The 17,757-nt window shown below is 32.0% G+C and overlaps 1 protein-coding gene and 1 long non-coding RNA gene across 2 annotated transcripts; one reads left to right on the forward strand and one right to left on the reverse strand.

The window, feature by feature from the left end:
• Window positions 1–1,716: 1,716 nt before the first annotated feature.
• On the reverse strand, window positions 1,717–4,961 carry LOC134682006 (uncharacterized). The gene is made up of 3 exons (XR_010100756.1): window positions 4,842–4,961; window positions 2,312–2,420; window positions 1,717–1,819 (listed from the first exon to the last, which is right to left on the reverse strand). It is a non-coding gene; the product is annotated as an uncharacterized LOC134682006 (long non-coding RNA).
• A 7,883-nt stretch (window positions 4,962–12,844) lies between these two features.
• On the forward strand, window positions 12,845–16,955 carry LOC134682007 (uncharacterized). The gene is made up of 5 exons (XM_063541613.1): window positions 12,845–13,113; window positions 13,663–13,781; window positions 14,801–14,916; window positions 16,259–16,386; window positions 16,920–16,955. The coding sequence occupies exons 1-4, from the start codon at window positions 12,973–12,975 to the stop codon at window positions 16,378–16,380; spliced, it is 498 nt and encodes a 165-aa protein (XP_063397683.1). The 5' UTR covers window positions 12,845–12,972; the 3' UTR covers window positions 16,381–16,386; window positions 16,920–16,955.
• The last annotated feature ends 802 nt before the right edge of the window (window positions 16,956–17,757 follow it).

Raw genomic sequence — 17,757 nt, forward strand, 5'->3', positions numbered from 1 at the left:
TTTCTTATTGTGCCCTTTTATACTAGTATGCGGCTTTTTTTTTTAACTTTTTTAAAGGATAATCCATCCATCCGTAAAACAGTGTTGAATATAAAAAAAAGAAGAAAAAGAAATGTTTTATAAAATGTTATCTTAATATTTACGCTTTTCAAATGTAATGGGAGATAACTTATTTTAAAAATGAATATTTTCCGCAGATATCATTGTTGACAAAAAGAGTTACATCCCATATAAATATTATTTAAAAAAATAATACGATCTTAAAGAAATATCTGACAAAGTGCACTGTATAGAAGTTCATTTCGTATAAATATGATAATGATAAATATTATCAAGTGGAAGAAGAAAGTCAAAATGCAAAATATATTTAGTCTATAATAAGGGGGATAATCAAGACTGCTTGTTTCTAAAAATATCTTCTATTTGCATGTGTTTATGTACTGCGATAAATACATGTTGTTTAAACTATTCATTACTTAATTATTCCTAATAAAACGATAAAAAAACAAACGATGAGATTTACATGTAGCCATTATTTATAGAGCTCTTGTTTTTTGTTGTGTTTTGTATTTTCTGTTATTGAGAAAGATAAAAAGATAACCAGAATGTCCATGGAAATCTGACGAAGACAGTCATATACTTTATTGACAATCTCTAAAGATTTGGAGATTTTCAAGATTTGAATAATTATTTACGTATTACAAGTTGTTAATATTTTTGCAACGAAAGTTTTTCTTTTTGGACAATTATGATAAGCCCGATCGTAAAGTTGTCTTTTTTTCTTTCTAATTTGTACACCATGTATTTATCTGACAGTATTGAAGCCTTAATTTGTTGACGAAGAAATAATCATTGATATAAAACAACATACATACACACGTTACGAAAACTGGCATTAAATTTCAAATTTACCGAAAGGAAAGTTAATTAGTTTAAACTTGTTATTTAATCCAAATTAAATTTCAGTAAAATTGTTTTATATTAGTAGTTTGTTAAAAAATAAACGTATGTTTAAACGACAAATTTAACGGTGATAAACTAGATTTAAATCTTTTAAATAACAAATTTAAACTGGTATTATTTTTCAAATAAATAACAAATTTAATAACCCATAAATCGAAATTAAACTTAAATAAATAGGAAATTTAACAAAATTATGAAACTTTAATAAACTACTAAAATAATTCTTCATAAATCAGACATTAAATTCAAAACTAGAAATTTAATATATGAATAAATTTTTTAAACGTATCATTTCATGCAGTGTTTTACAGACAAATATATTAAAAGATATAATTGAATGGCCTTTATTTATCTTTTATATCCATATCAGATTTGGTCTTGACTCCGAATGATGTAACTAACTGTAAACAAATAACATGACGAAAATGGAGTGTTAATAAGCAATGATATTGAATTTGAATTATTGTCAACTTTGATACCCACAAACCTTGGACATAAATCAAATCCATGATTTTCAGCCGTAGTCTTCAGAGATCTCACAACTATTTTGACAACCAGTATCATTTGACGAGATATATTACAAAATATGAGTGCCCCGGCCTTGCTGTTCATCTCTTGCAAAAAGAGCATAGAATGAATAACCATAGGCAGTTAAATAAAACATATGTTGTAAGTTTATTGTCACACAGTTAAACTTTTTTTAAACGTATCAATATTTTAAATTGAAATTTCCATGATTATATATAAGTATATACCTTTATATGTAACATCTAAAACCACCACATTTTTTCCTAGTTTCATTATTCTTTTTCTTTGTGCTTCATTCTGGTAAATAATTACTAATGGTTATACCCCCCTACAATGTAAATGTTACATATTTATAAATGCCCATAAGTATGAGTATGAATTACATATTTTATGTTAAAATCATGTTCATATAATGGAAGAGAAGACGACAAACTAGCTACATTGTACTCATATTAAATAACCTCAATTAAAACTGAAAAGACAAAAATGTAAACTCTATTGACAAAATATATGACGTGTGAACAAGTATAGCACTTAAAACAATCAAAGGGATAAAAAAACGAAAATACAAAACATCTATTATAAGAAGTCAGATATACGTTCAGTCTACAGAAAACTCGTCTGTACAGCTCTCATTGAATCATTTTACGGACAAAAACATATACGAAATTGAACAGACGAGTACTATAGAAAATATGTCATTTGAACATAAGGCAATCAAGTCATGTCTGAAGAACAAAACAGGGTATCGATCAGTAATTTCTGAATTACTCTTTATCAGCATTATGCTTATATCAGTCATTAAAATTTACAAAAGTACATTATTATATAAGAACAATTTCTCTTTCAATTCTTGGTAGAAAATTATCTCTTCCTTCAGTATTTGTCTGCATAGCTCTGGTTCAGCTACAGCTTCATTCTGGTGAATTCTAAAACAAAGGAAGAAAAATGAAATTTAACCAACTTTTATAGAAATATCATAGATCAATACCAGTACTGACATATACAGAACCAATGTCAACAGTACATCTGTATACTTTGACCAGAAAACACCAAAGTTCATTTACTGTGAAAAATGTTGCGGGAAGTGTTAACCAAATTTAACATCTGTATAGTGTGATACGAGATAACCGATTCCAATAAAAATTCATTGTGACCAGAGGTTACCAAAGCCAATATTTTTGAACGGTGACCGGAGGTTACTAACATTAATATCTGTGTATGCTGACCAAAGGTAACCCCATTCCACTAAAGGGTGACCAGTAGTTACTTAAGTTAATCTATGTATACGATGCCCGGAGGTAATTTCATTCAATAATATGAAAGGGTTTCCCAATTCGATAAATGTGTAGGGTGACCAGAGGTAACCACATTCAATATCTTTTAAGTTGACAAAAGATATTCATTATTAATGAATTGTAACCATAAGTAACATAAGCCAATCTATTGTAGGGTTGTTGTGTAGAATGACCAGAGGTTACCATAGCCAATATATATGTGGGTGACCAGAGGTTACCATGTTTGAAATATATGTAGGGTGACCAAAGGTAACCAACTTCAATATATGTTTAGGGTGACCAGAGGTAACCATATTCAATATCTTTAAAGGTGACCAAAAATAACCTTATTCAATATCTGTATAAGGTGACCATAGGTAACCTTATTCAATATCTGTGTAGGGTGACCAGAGGTAACCATATTCACAATTTTGGAAGGGTGACCAGAGGTCACCATAGTCAATATATGTGTAGGGTGACCAGAGGTAACCATATTCAATATATTTGTATGGTTACAAGAGCTAACCACATTCAACATCTTGGTAGTGTGACCAGAGATTACCAAATTAAACATATAAGTAGGGTTAATAAAGGTACCTAAATTCAATATTTATGCATGGTGTCTAAAGAAAAATATTTTTTATCTATGTATAGTGATCCGAGGTAACCACATTCCAAAAAAGCCAATTGCTATATATATTTGTTAAAAATGGCAAAATAATTAGATATATGTGTACAGCGACCAGAAGTTACTATATTAATTATAAAAGTAGCGCAAAAAGTGTGAATCGAGATATCCGATGCTAACCAAATTCATTTTTTGTGAATTGTTATAATAAGTAACATAAGTCAATTTATTGAATGTTGGCCAAAGGTTACCATTTTCAATATCTTTGTAGGATGACCAGAAGTAACCATAGCTTATATCTGTGTGGGTGACCAGAGGTAACCATTTTCAAAATATGTGTAAGGTGACCAGAGGTAACCTCATTCAATATCTGCATAGGGTGACCAGAGGTAACCATATTCAAAATTTTGGTAAGGTGACCAGAGGTCACCATATTCAATATATTTGTAGGGTGACCAGAGGTAACCATGTTCAATATCTTTGTAGGGTGACCATAGTCAATATATGTATAGGATGACCAGAGGTAAGCACATTCGATATCTGTAATGGTTAACCAGAGGTTACCTTTTTCAATATTTGTGTAGATTGATCAGAGGCTACAACGTTCAATATATGAGTAGAGTGAACGAAGTTTACAAAATTTAATATTTAAGTAGGCTAAATATAGGTAACCAAATTCAATATGTATGCACGGTGACTAGAGATAACCAAATTATATATTTGTGTATGATAAGAGGTATCCAAATTCAAAATATGTGAAGGGTGACCAGAGGTAACCCCATTCAGTTGATGTGTGGGGTCACTTGAGGGATTTAAAGTTCATATATGTATAGAGTGACCAGAGGTCACCACAATTAATTATGTTAAAGGTGACAAGATGTAACAAAATTCAATATCTGAGAAGGCTTGCGGGGGTGACCAGAAGTAACCAAATTCAATATCTTTTAATGTTTAAGAGAATTTAATGCATGTGTTGGGTGACCACAGGTAACCAATTTCAATATATGTGTAGGGTGACCAGAGGTCACCACAGTTAATATCTGAAATGTGACTGGATGTAACAAAATTCTATATCTGTTTAAGGTGGCAAGGTTGACCAGAGGTTACAAAATTCAGTATCTAATTAATTGTAGGTAAATTCAATATATGTAAAGGGTGATCAGAGGTTACCAAATTCAATATATGTGTAGGGTGACCAGAGGTCACCACAATTAATTATGTAAAGGGTGGCAAGATGTAACGAAATTCAATATCTCTGTAGGGGGCCATTCAATATATGTCATGAGAGTGCAAAATAGGACATTAGGTTTTTTTTTCTAAAAAAAAATAAGCCATGTCACTCGCTTTAAGATATAAATAGAGTAAAGGGTGAATCTTCTATGCATTTTCAATTGTTTCTTTTTAGTGAATTATTATGATTATTGATTATTTGGTATTTTCTTTACTTTTTGTATCTCTCTCAACAGTATCCTTTGAAATATGGTTATTCCGGAACTTTGCATTAAGCTAATATCCGTTTTATATAGCAGCAATTATAAACTGTGTATCCCCTTAGTAACGTACTTTCACTTTAAACCGGAAATCATGTACTATTTTTTGTCGCGTATAGAATCAATTTTAACCGTTTCTGTTCAGGTGACCAGTGGGCACCGTTCAGCGTAACTATTATCCTTGTGCCCATTAATTAGTATTCGGGCCCGTATGCGGATCGGAACTGGAACTGCCGGGGAGTTTGAATTCGGTGGTTTCGAAGTTACAATTACAACAAAAAGAACATATCCGTTGTAATCTGCATGCGAAACAGATATTTCATAACAATCAACAAACTCGAGATTCTGTTAACAAAATTTGTTAGGAAGGATTTCGACTTCGACCTATTTGAATCTTTAGCTAAATATCTGTCTTATAAGCAGCAACCCTCTATCAAGATAATCATGAGTAGAAACACAACCTTCTGAATGTCGCAACAACCAAAAGAGTTATACTCCTTATACATGTTCTGCTGGAATGTTGCTGCATAGAAATTGAAAATATAAAAAAAGCTGAAATCGTCTTTTTCGTTTTAAAGTTTTGTAGTCATCATTGCCATAATCACTTTTGAGATGTAAGTCAATAGTTATCAAAGGTACCAAGATTATAATTTAATACGCCAGACGCGCGTTGCATCTACATAAGACTCATCAGTGACGCTCAGATAAAAAAAAGTTATAAAACCAAACAAGTACAAAGTTCAAGAGCATTGAGGACCAAAAATTCCAAAATGTTGTGCCAAATATGGATAAAGCAGATATAAAATTGAGAATGGAAATAAGGAATGTGTCAAAGAGACAACAACCCAACAATAGAGCAGATAACAGCATAAGGCATCCAATGGGTATTTAATGCAGCGAGAAAATCCTAGCCCCTAAAAAGATATGTACACTAGCTCAGTGATAATGGACGTCATACTATTAAAATGCATCTGTGATATCATTTATCCCTAGTTCGACGTGTGAGCTATAGTTGAGGTCAACATACAACTCCTTTCGAATTGATGAATGCGTAATATCATTACTAGAACACTAGAGCTCCGTCTCTAACAATGATATTTGCTATAAAAATTCCTAAATGTAGTTGATTATGGGTGAGACGGGGGTTATGACTATCTTGACTGGCTTTAATGCCCTCGCAAGATCGGGATTGAGGTCGCATATGGGTGTCTTCCACCATCTTAGATTTTGAAAAGGCATACAACAATCAGCCTATATCTTTAATGAAATGTGCAAATTTCGAGAGTAGTATGTAATTCATGTGTAAGACTCATAAGTTAAGATAAAAAAAAATATGTGTTTTCTTTGTGCTCTCTATTTTGTACTGAGATTTCAGACTTACGAAGACACAAGTTCAAAAGAAATTAAGTTAAAAATTTGTAAAAAAAAAAAAAAAAAAAAAAAAGACTTTTATTATACATCTTAATTTTTTTCTCTATTCTACTTTATATAGGGGCAAGCGGGTATTTTGCAGACAATATGATTAAAATTCAGATGTTCTTAATTCGCATGCTCGTATACGTTGGTTGAAAAAGTCACATGCGAAATCCTGAAAAAGTGAAACTATATATACGCATCAGTGGTAGCATGGTTATATCTTATATGAAGATAAAGAATGTATAGAGATCTACATTTTTATATAGATTGTTTTGCGGATGGACTATTACTTAACTTACTTACTTACTTACTTACTTACTTACTTACTTAATTACTTAATTACTTAATTACTTAATTACTTAATTACTTAATTACTTACTCAGTATTTAGCGATAAAGCGCAGCATAGTAAGTCAACACGTTCAAATTCTGGAATAACGTTACCACACATTTGCATCCATGTACGATTTTCAAGAAAAGAAAAACTTATTTAAAACAAAGGCAAATTACAAAAGTATCTTATTTTATCCTGTCTGAATTTCAAACGCATTATATATAATTTCATGGCATTCTTGAAAATTGTAGACTATTGTTTCTCTGTTGTTGTTTTTTTTTTTGTTGTTTTTTTTATATACATGTATATATATCTGTGGCATATGTCATCATCAGTCTGCTTATCTGAACTCTTTAAGTATACGAATTGTGACATTGCCGTATTATCGTAGCATAAGTTATTTAACCACTCTCTGCAATTTCTTAACACATTAGATAATAATTATCATAGTTTAGGTATAGCGGATACATACGGAAGCCGATAAGGGCCATTCAAAAAAATCATTTTATGTCGTTATCATGTCGTAATAACGACATCACCATGTCGTTTAAACGACATAGCTATGTCGTAATAACGACATCGCTATATTTAAAAGAATATGTATTATGATTGGCAAGAGACTTAATGACAAAGAAATTAACAATTATACGTCATCATAATGTCCCCGATAATTATAAAAGCCCCCGCATGGTCAGCTATAAAAGAGGGAAGAAAGATACCAGAGTCCCGTGTTATTATTCAATTATTATCTCCCTTGGTAAAACTCCAAATTTCATATTTAATGTATTCTATTGTTAAATAATTTACATGAAGCTTAATAAGTATATATTTGTTAATTGCATAGCTTTTGATATTTGAATTCATCGGTTAAAGATATTTATTTATATTGTAAAGTTTAATGTTTGCATCGTCGCAAAATCTTTGGTTACCTTCTTTGGATACCTTCAGTGAGAAACTTATGTATGTTTTAGATACCGATTTAGATTAACATCCGACCGTGCATGGGCTGCTTAGCCAATCAATGACGTTAAAACTTCCATTTGTTTGTTGTTAGATTAATATGGCCCATAGTGCTAGGGCTGTACAGTCAGACAAAGTCGTTTAGATTAACAAGTTATCGGTTGTAGAATAGCTATGCAGTCACACATGTTGGAAGAATGAAATGTGGAATTATTAGAGGACTGAAATTATACAATCATGTCAAGCCAAGCTTTCCATCTCCCTTTAAATAAGCGCAAACTACATGGCTTCTTGGTATAAGGGTATATTGAAGTATTGATAGCTCTATTTCTACTTTCAAACGTTGGGCACGCGCGATGTTCCTACAACCCCTAGGATTTAAAACAGAATCTTCGAAACTCGCAAAACAAAATAAAAATGTTAGAAAACACGAACCAATATTAAAACAAATTCAATATATTTTTTGAATTATGTTTTTACAGCTCTTGATCATCTCCTAAGTAATATCTAGTATATTTGAGGATTAAAAAAAGAAAGCTATGTGAAAAAAAACGGATGTCCCCATCCAACGTTACATTTATGAAAAACTGTTTTAACTCTTATGTATAGTGATCCTATTTCTTATTCTCTGATCTTCTTGATTCTTGACAGGAACAATGACATGTGTCGGTTCTTTGTGTCGTTAAAGCCGTTATTTTACCAAATTTCATTTGACTCGACTGCATATTATAGTAGAAAATGAATAAAAATAGTAAGACAATAATAATATCTAACAAAAGTACAAATATTTGCCTCATGTGAGTTCAAATATTGCTGATTCAATAAAATCTTCTCTACACAGTCATTTTTCAAACGCTTGCCATTTTGTCCAAGTTGATATTTCATTTTTCAAAGCAGTGAAGGCGTATTTTTTTTATAATTGATCAAAACAAAAGTTAGATATACGAAGAGTAAAAAAAGCCAAGATTCTTTCCTTATTAACTACATTTTTGGGTCTTAATAAATAAAATGCTTCCATACATTACAAAACCGGTAGCCAATTTTTCCAAATGTCTGAAAACGTCTAAAATCCTAAAGACGCTAATTTCCGACGTTAAATGTGCTAAAGTTTCAATTAAATGTTTATGATAATTAAAATAAATCGTGTTTTGAAATTTGGAGAAAGATATTAATGATTGCTGCCGAAAAAAAATTAGTGCATGTTGCTATAGACTCCGCACGGGGATATATGTTCGACACAGGTTAAATTTTGCAATTTTTATTAATTGTATAGCTTTTAACGATTTATTTAAAAGAATTTGGAAATGGGGGAAAAATCCCATTTTATAAAATAAATTGAAATTTATGTTACGGAAGTACTCAGAAATAGATCATTTAAAGTCGTCAATTCAGTTAGGTGCAATCACCAATATCAAAACACTTAATACCAGTTCACGGAATGTTTTACTTCGCGATTTGTCCTGCTATTTCGTGATGAAAGTAATTCCTGTACGAGCGAAGCCGAAACTTTTCGTCAATATAAACTTGTGCATGAAATGGAGGTAATTGAAAGACGAATCCCAAACAGCAACGAAAACCGTTTCATCGAATTAAAAAAAAACCGGGATTATATTTTTATTTGCCGTTTTCGCGGACGACCCAGGAGTAGATAACTATATTTTAAAATGTATATATCTGAAGACGACTTGGGAAATAATTCTCAAGCCAAGGTTCAAGTAATTGAAGGGGTGTATTTCGACAACTTATGTGTCGGGGAAAATACAATTCTATTCAAATTTAACCAAGGGTAAAAATGTTCGATTTACTTGCAGAGTGTCAGATATATTTGTATTAGGGATGAATTAAGATATAGAAATTTTACAATTACAGATGATATGCAACTTGAAAGTTAAACATCCTATCATAAAAAAAAATATGAAAACCGTACACATGTACTTCCGTCCCATCTTTTCTTCCTACATTACTTGCGACAGAACTGCATTTTAAGTTGAAATAACTTAAAGGGTAAACATTATTATATCGATTTCCACAACTCGAGGTAATTTTTTGATAAAATGACATCACAAAACGAACAGAACCAGAATCAACCGAACAAAACTTGCAAAAATTAATCGAAGTCAAAGACCCTCTTCGACGTCGCATTTTAAGTGTAACGTGTTGTGGGAATATCGTGCCCAACGTTTGTAAGGCATTAGAGCTATTGATATTCTAATTTACCCTTATTACACGAAGCCATGTAGTATGCACTTATTTTGAGGGAGATGGGAAGCTTGGCTGGCAAGTTAGGCTCGCATATTCACATTCGCTTATTCATATCGTATTAACTACCAAGTCTGCCTGTATAGCCACTTGACTAACGTTAATTTTTTCTCCACAATTCATTTTTATAAAATATATCAGTTTCTCACTGAAGGTATTCAAAGAAGGTATCCAAAGATTTTGCGACGATGCAAATATTAAACTTTACAATATAAATAAATATCTTTAACAATGAATTCAAATAGCAAAAGCTATGCAATTAACATATATAAACTTCATAAGCTTCATGTAAATCATTTAACAATAAAATACATTAGATATGAAATTTGGAGTTTTACCAAGGGAGCTAATAATTAAATAATAACACTGTCTGCCACACAGCATTTCGGGACTCTCCCTATGGTATCTTTCCCCCCTTTTTATAGCTGACTATGCGGGGGCTTTTCTTAAAATTGGGGGCATTATGATGACCTATAGTTGTTAATGTCTGTGTCATTTAGTCTCTTTTCTATCATAATACATATTCTTTTAGTATAGTTATGTCGTTATTACGACATAGTGATGTCGAAATTACGACAAAGCGATGTCGTTATAACGACATGTTATGTCGAAATTACGACATAACGATGTCGTTATAACGACATGCTACGTCGAGATTACGACATAGCGATGTCGTAATAACGACATGTTATGTCGAAATTACGACATAGCGATGTCGTAATAACGACATGTTATGTCGAAATTACGACTTGTTATGTCGTAATTACGACATAAAATATTTTTTTTGAATGGCCCTTATCGGCTTCCGTAGATACAAGTGTTAACATTGAAACCCGTAAATGTGGAAAAGGTGGCGTTGCAATTATGTACAAGAAAACATTGAAGTTCAACATAAAACCAATTAACTGTCCCGTCTCCGAAAGAATACTAGGAATTGAAATACAGTGTAACGAAAACTAGATATAGGAAGATGTGGTGTGAGTGCCAATGAGACAACTTTCCATCCAAATAGCAATTTAAAAATTAACTCTATATTTGTTTTCTCGGTCTACTTACACGCAGACAGTAATAATCAGAATTACAAATATGAAATGAACATTGTTGAAGATTGTGTCAGCAACTTTTCAAAATTTGGGCCCGTAATTGTAGCCGGTGATTTCAACACTAGTTGCAGAGTAACCGACCTTGGCAGACAACTGGTAGGTGATCCGAAGTAAGACTTAATGCGTGCTTGCATTAACAGGGAATAATCAATCGTATTTTCAGATTTCATGTTAAGGAATAACATTATCCCTGTTAATGCAAGCACGCTTTGTGATGCTTCATCATTTACGTACATTCCAACTCGAACTTTACTGGATTATTTCTTAAATAGCGAGGAATTAGCTGGTGACGTAATTTCCTGATATTCAGCATTCATGTAGGAAGGGTCGCAATGTCTATTTTTCTATAGCCGGTACTGGATCTTGTTTGTTAAATCCGTTAACTGTATGTGGCCTCTACAACAAAATTGTAATACCTGCGGTACTTTACGGATGTGAGCTATGGAACGGGATAAAACCAAAAGACTTAAGGTGTATAGAAACTTTCCAACATTCCATTGTTAAACATATTCAAGGCTTTCCGAAACGAACACGGTCAGATATGTGCGAATCTATGACCAACCTCGAGAGACTACCTATACTAGTAGAAAAACGGAAACTTATGTTCCTGTATAAACTTTGTGAAATGAAGGGCCAATCACTTACCAAACAAATTTTCATTAATAGACTTTATCAGTATTTCGGAGATACCAGTAGGAAACAACATGGATTCATCCCAGATGTAATTAACATTTTATCAAAATATTCACTTTTGAATTTATGAATAGCTATATGTTTACCGGCTGTTTCCCAACCAAATTACAGTGGAAAAAACATTGTCAATAGTGCGATTAACCTGGATGAAAACATCAAAAGGAAGAGCGAATGCGTAGTGACAACGATTTTACACGATTTCTAAGATTGTTTGAGAACAATGGCTATGATTTTATATGGCAATATGCAAAATATACTGGCAGACTTCAAACCGCTAAACATGTAGCTAAACTTTGGTCTACTCCCACGACTAGCGGGAATTGCAACTTTTGTGGACACTTTGTTCAAGATACACTTTACCATCAAATTAGAATGTGCACAGAACTTCAAACACAAAGACACTTGCTATATAAAAGATTATCAGAAAGGACTAGTGACAAGTTCTTATACACACTGCTTTCAAAATCAGACGAGTACGTGTCCTGTTTTCTGATTGGCAATCACGAAGCTCTATTGGACTTTTTAACACCAGAGCATTGTTTAGACGACCTTAACAAAGGATTTTCCTATCTTAAATACTGTAGACTGTAAATACTTTTGAATTCAAAATATTTAGTGACTATAATTCTTTTATATAATTTCAAAACTTTGTAATTGTACACAATTTATATGCATTTTGTCAATCTCCTTTAGGAGGAAATAAAGTATGATGATGATGATGGGTGTGAGGCGGGGGTTGACGCTGGTGCACACGTTTATCCAGTTGATCCCGTGGCTGATCACTAGGATTCCAAAAAGTCCGTTGATTTTGAAGGCCAAGATACCATATTGATGATATTCTGCAAGTACAAACATAGCTGTTTTCAGACATAGCTAAGTGCAAAATTGTCTAAAACCGATTTAAGATATCTTGCTGCTATTTCATTTGGTCTATGGCATTTATACCACATCTGCTCATTCGAATATCTAGTATTAGAGATTTGCCAAAAAAATGGCTTTTCACTTTTAAAATGATAAAACTTAACTTTGATTCGGTAGATTAAAGAACATAATATATTATTTAACCCAGTTAAATATAAACTCAAGATAAATTTGTCATAAGTAAACAATTTTATCACAAATATATACGTTGTTCTGTTTCTTATCTTTTGAATTATTTTCTGTTTCTAATTTTTTTTTTATTGTAGAAAAAGATGTTCGTTAAAATTATTTTATTAATTCTTCCATTGGCTTTCGAAACTACTCCTGTACCTCCAAGACCTTTGGGATTTATATATGGAGACCAACGAACTAATGTTGTGCCAGTCGAGTTTGATGTCTACATGGGGCCTCTTTGTCCGGACAGTAAAGCTGCCTTACCAACTTTAGTAAATCTTGCAGACCATTACGGACCGGACAAGTTGAGATTCCGCATGCATTTATTTCCTTTACCGTATCATAGAAATTCGTTCCTGGTTGCTATGGTAAGTTCTGATAATTTTGTTTAATTAAGAACTTCATCGTAGAAATTTTTGTACGGAATGGTAATGGTTGTGCCGTGGAAAAACAAACATCCAATATTTCGACTTTTACTTGAAATTAAGAAAATATATTGTTCAAATAAGAAAGATTAAAAATCATGAAAACAACACTTAAAAAGTTTCCTTAGACTGAATCTGTTTATCTGGTTTTAACTTCATCAGGAACGCTAAAATCCAAATATTTTTGGAGTAAACACTTCAAGAGGGGGTACGGTTTTTTGGTCAGAGTCAAATTTTTTTCCGTGCAAAGGGCGAACATTTCTTTTTTTTATTTTCAACGCTCACCATTTAACACTATATGGTTTGGGGGGAAATCAAGATTCAGAATATTTTGTTTGTCATCTGCTTAACCACAATACTTTTTTCATTAAATTGGGAATCATCCTAACCTAGTGTCAAAGAAATAACCTCCAATCAGCGCCAATATTTGAAATTTCGATCTAACAGCGTGCACAGTTGTTCCCTTTTAAACAAATATTATTTATTTAATAGGGAACCCATTCAGTGGACAAGATGACCAACGGAAACATGACATTTATCTGGGCACAAAATGTATACAGCCATCTTGATATATTTTATGATAAAACTCTCACCCAGGACCAAGTTATAATGTACGTACTTTATATATTGAACTTAATATATTTAATAATTCATGGTCAATAAATAACGATGTAAATAACAAACATTTAGGAGGATTTGTTTTTGATCGGTTATTTATTTTTGTAAACTGAGAGGACAGATGATTCATTTTCTGCACTATTGAAGCAAGATTCATCATTTTCATTAAAGCAAGGGACTGATTATTCATTTTCACAACTATATTTATGATATTTGAACACATACAATTTTTAAAATATTTGTTAATTATGAATAATACATGTACAGTCAAGTTATTGTGTACCATTTAATCAAAATTAATCATTATCCCCTGCAAAAATTTTAAGATTCAAGATTTTATTCATAACCTCAGACACATACTTGTGCACAAGAGGACAATATATACAAACATATTAAGATAATACATAGCGACCCAGGACAAACGAAACACAAATACAAAGTATATTATAAAAGACAATTGGTATAATTAGATAAAGTATTTTATACTTTTCTTCACAAAATGAATCATTTATATTCCTAACCAATATACATGTATTGCATACATAAATAGTATTAAAGTTTGGTTTTACCTAGCCTCTTTCAAAAGTATTGTCAAACATATTTCGCCGAGCGGAGCGAGTCAAATTTTTTTTTAATGGTTTTGGAATCGCTGAAGGCCCAAGAAGCTATAGACCTGCTGAGTTATTTATTTTCAATACATTGCAAGTCAGGTAATTTATTTTCAAACTACCAAAGAACAAACCATTTATTTTTGTGATTATCAAGGCCGAGTTATTTATTTTCAAAATCCTCCTGCCCCCCCCCCCAGAATATCAAATAGTCGTCCCCTTAGCTATGTTTAGTTGGATTTCTAAGTCCACTTGCAACAGTTAATCTGCGCATATAGTGACTACTATTATAACCATTAAATCGATTCTGCGAAACATGGAGAAGGAAAGTTATATTCACTTCTATTGTTTTATTTTTTGTTTCCCTGAGCTTCTATCTGTGCTATATTGTTCTTTATTCAAAGGAAAATGATAGAGCTAGCAAAAAGTATGGGATTGCCGGAAGTAGAATTCAAACAGCTGGCAACAAATAGTGGAATCAATCACGAATGTCGAGTTGAATGGAAACATGGTTGTTCGAGTAAGCATTTTATTTTTACTCAACCGTATACCAGTCATTAACTAAAATTCTAATATGACGTCCTGATTTCGCAAATGTAAACAAAGCTGTGTTCTAATTAGCACAAAATATGTTTGACACGTGCACAAATTTGCGTTTTACATTATCGTTATTTTTCAATTTTTCCTAGTAAATTATATACATTTTAGCTGCTTCCATAAAATTTGATTAAATATTGGTAATAAAACATATTCTTCTTCAATAACTACGCCCATAGACTACCCAACTCTAAGCACATAAGACTAATAAAAACCAAACTAAAGTTCAAATTGAATACCCACACGACAGTGCAATGTGCTGATTTTAATTGCACATTATGATACATAATATCATGTCGACAAAATATAGTCAAGTAATTTATAATTACTACTGAAATCAAAACATTTCATATAACATCAAATAAATTCACATAAGCAAGATAACAAATTTCAACTGAGAAACACGTCTAGTCGAGTCGGTCCTGTCGTGCTGAATGGCTACATCCCATGAAGCGCAGGAAAAACACATAACGGTCTATGGGAGACAACTAGAAGAAATTGATTTCAATCTAATTCAGTTCCTTCAAACGGTTGAAATTACATATACATTTTCAATTCAATTAGTTTTGAAAATATGAAATTTAATGCCTACACATGTTAAAATAAGTATATAGCATGACAGAGGGATGACATGAAGGAATTATTTCTTAAATAAAACTAGGAAGCATGCATCTTTTTTTATTATTCGTTTATCTCCGATCTTATTTAAACTTACCTTCTGTCCTTGAACCGTATCTATGAATATACGATATATACGTGCATGGTTTAGTATTGCAGATGAAATAACAACCCCAAAATTAAAATTTCATAGTGATCTAAAAGACGACGCCTTATTAACATCTCTTTGACTTGAAAATGTATGAAGCGCCGATCGGTTAATTTTTTTTCTCTATGATCAACACGCGTACGATTAATGTTTTTATTTTATTTCCCTGTGCACTTATATTGTGGAAACGTGTGTCTTCATGTATGTTTCAATTCATGCAATTCATTTTGAAATAAAAAAAAAATGACGCGAGATTGTTGTTAGCCTATAATAACGTATAATAATGAAACATATACATAATTATAATGTTATTAAATTAAAATGAAGGAACAATTTGAAAACAAATGGTATGTATTTCTCATTTTGTATTTTAATATCATTGTGGGTCAAGAATATTGATAAAAACTAGGTTATTACTGATATGTATAATGTTATGTAAATATTTACAGAGTACCCCTATCTTACAATACTTGTTAACCAGAGTTCTTTTTTATTCTAGGGGGAGTAACTTCAACTCCGACCTTTATGATAAATGACGTAGCAGTGGCTGAAGATGACCAAGCCAGTAGGTCAGAAGCTGACTGGATTAAAATTATCGACCCAATACTTAACCAAGTATAATTATAGGTAGCTTGTATGATGTCGTATTTTATCTTGCATAATTTTATGTAAATGCATTTAATGGTTCAATGTTCGTTCTTTAGTTCATAAATCTGAAATCTTCAAATACGTACATCAACTGAAAACTGAATTGTATATCAAACAAATGTATAATATATGTATGCAGAAGTCCAGATGGCAATATTTAATAAACCGAAGTCGACACATAGGGTCAACAAAAATAAGCAAAGACAAGTAACAGATGTTTTCACATTGAAGGAGAACATACAAAAATTACTAATATGAATGATCTGCCAGTTATTTACGACCCATGTGGTTTCCTCAATTTCATTGTTAATTTTAACAAATGATTAAAAGAAGGGGTATACTACGTAGGTGATTAAGACGACAACCCAACGACATTGAGAAAAAACACGTGTTTACAGATTGATATTTATATTTGTGATTGATTGATTGATTATTGATTGATTGATTGATTGAATGATTGATTGATTGATTGATATGTATAAGCGTATTAATAAATTCACTTTTCATTTTAGGTGCAGTCGAAAAATTGCGATATAGAATAACAAAACCTGCTTCTAGGTCATACATTGTTGTACTATTATCTTCATGTAATATATAGTAAAAAAAATTGACAATGTGCCTTTTCAATAATGTTCTCTAAAAAACACAAAACTTTTCTCTAGTTAATATAGATATTGCTGAGTTTAATTGTTCTGAATGATGTTGTCCTTTTTGTGAGTTTCCTTGATTTCGATGCATACATGTAAAGAAATCGCGAAGTCGAAAACGCGCAAAACGTGAGAAAAAATTACTTTCCGATTTCGCATTTTCGAGTGAGCGTTATCGCGTTTTCGACTTCGCGATCTGGGTTTTTCGCTCTATAGAATGTGAAGGACGAAAACGTGAAATGGCCTTTACCGGTCATCCGCATAGTCATTGTATGTTGAAACTTTTTCTTGTCCTAACTTTTAAACGTATGTGTTTAAATATTGCGCTGATTCTATTGTATTAATTGGTGTATTACGACCATGCATTAGAAGAGTTGATCTAAACGTTTTCTTCATTTCACGAAATTATGGTGATTTGAAGTGTTTTTTTAAACTATAATTATGTTTTTGGGTTCAAAGTTGCCCCTTAATGTATTATCCATACCAACCACACATTCGGTACTCCACGGCAAGTCCCTACGGCAAAGTTCCGAACACATTAATGTAGAAAGAACGAGGAATAAGTCTATGTAGAACCCTTCCCCCTCTTTGTGAAAATGTCTTACTGCTTGCCTAGATCTATACAAGAGGACAGTTAGAGTTTGTTATATCGTCATGAAGTTAAAAAAAAAAATATCTGACAGATTGACTTGCAGTTGCACAT

Source organism: Mytilus trossulus, chromosome 8 (genome assembly GCF_036588685.1).
Source record: "Mytilus trossulus isolate FHL-02 chromosome 8, PNRI_Mtr1.1.1.hap1, whole genome shotgun sequence".
In the NCBI taxonomy this organism is placed as follows: Eukaryota; Metazoa; Mollusca; class Bivalvia; order Mytilida; family Mytilidae; genus Mytilus; species Mytilus trossulus.

Excerpts from the sequence above, each read along its gene's own strand:
- LOC134682007 (XM_063541613.1), top strand. The coding sequence starts at position 12,973 with ATGGGGCCTCTTTGTCCGGACAGTAAAGCTGCCTTACCAACTTTAGTA. Across the intron at positions 13,782-14,800 it reads ACCCAGGACCAAGTTATAAT|GAAAATGATAGAGCTAGCAA; the intron begins GTACGTACTTTA and ends CTTTATTCAAAG. Across the intron at positions 14,917-16,258 it reads ATGGAAACATGGTTGTTCGA|GGGGAGTAACTTCAACTCCG; the intron begins GTAAGCATTTTA and ends TTTTTATTCTAG.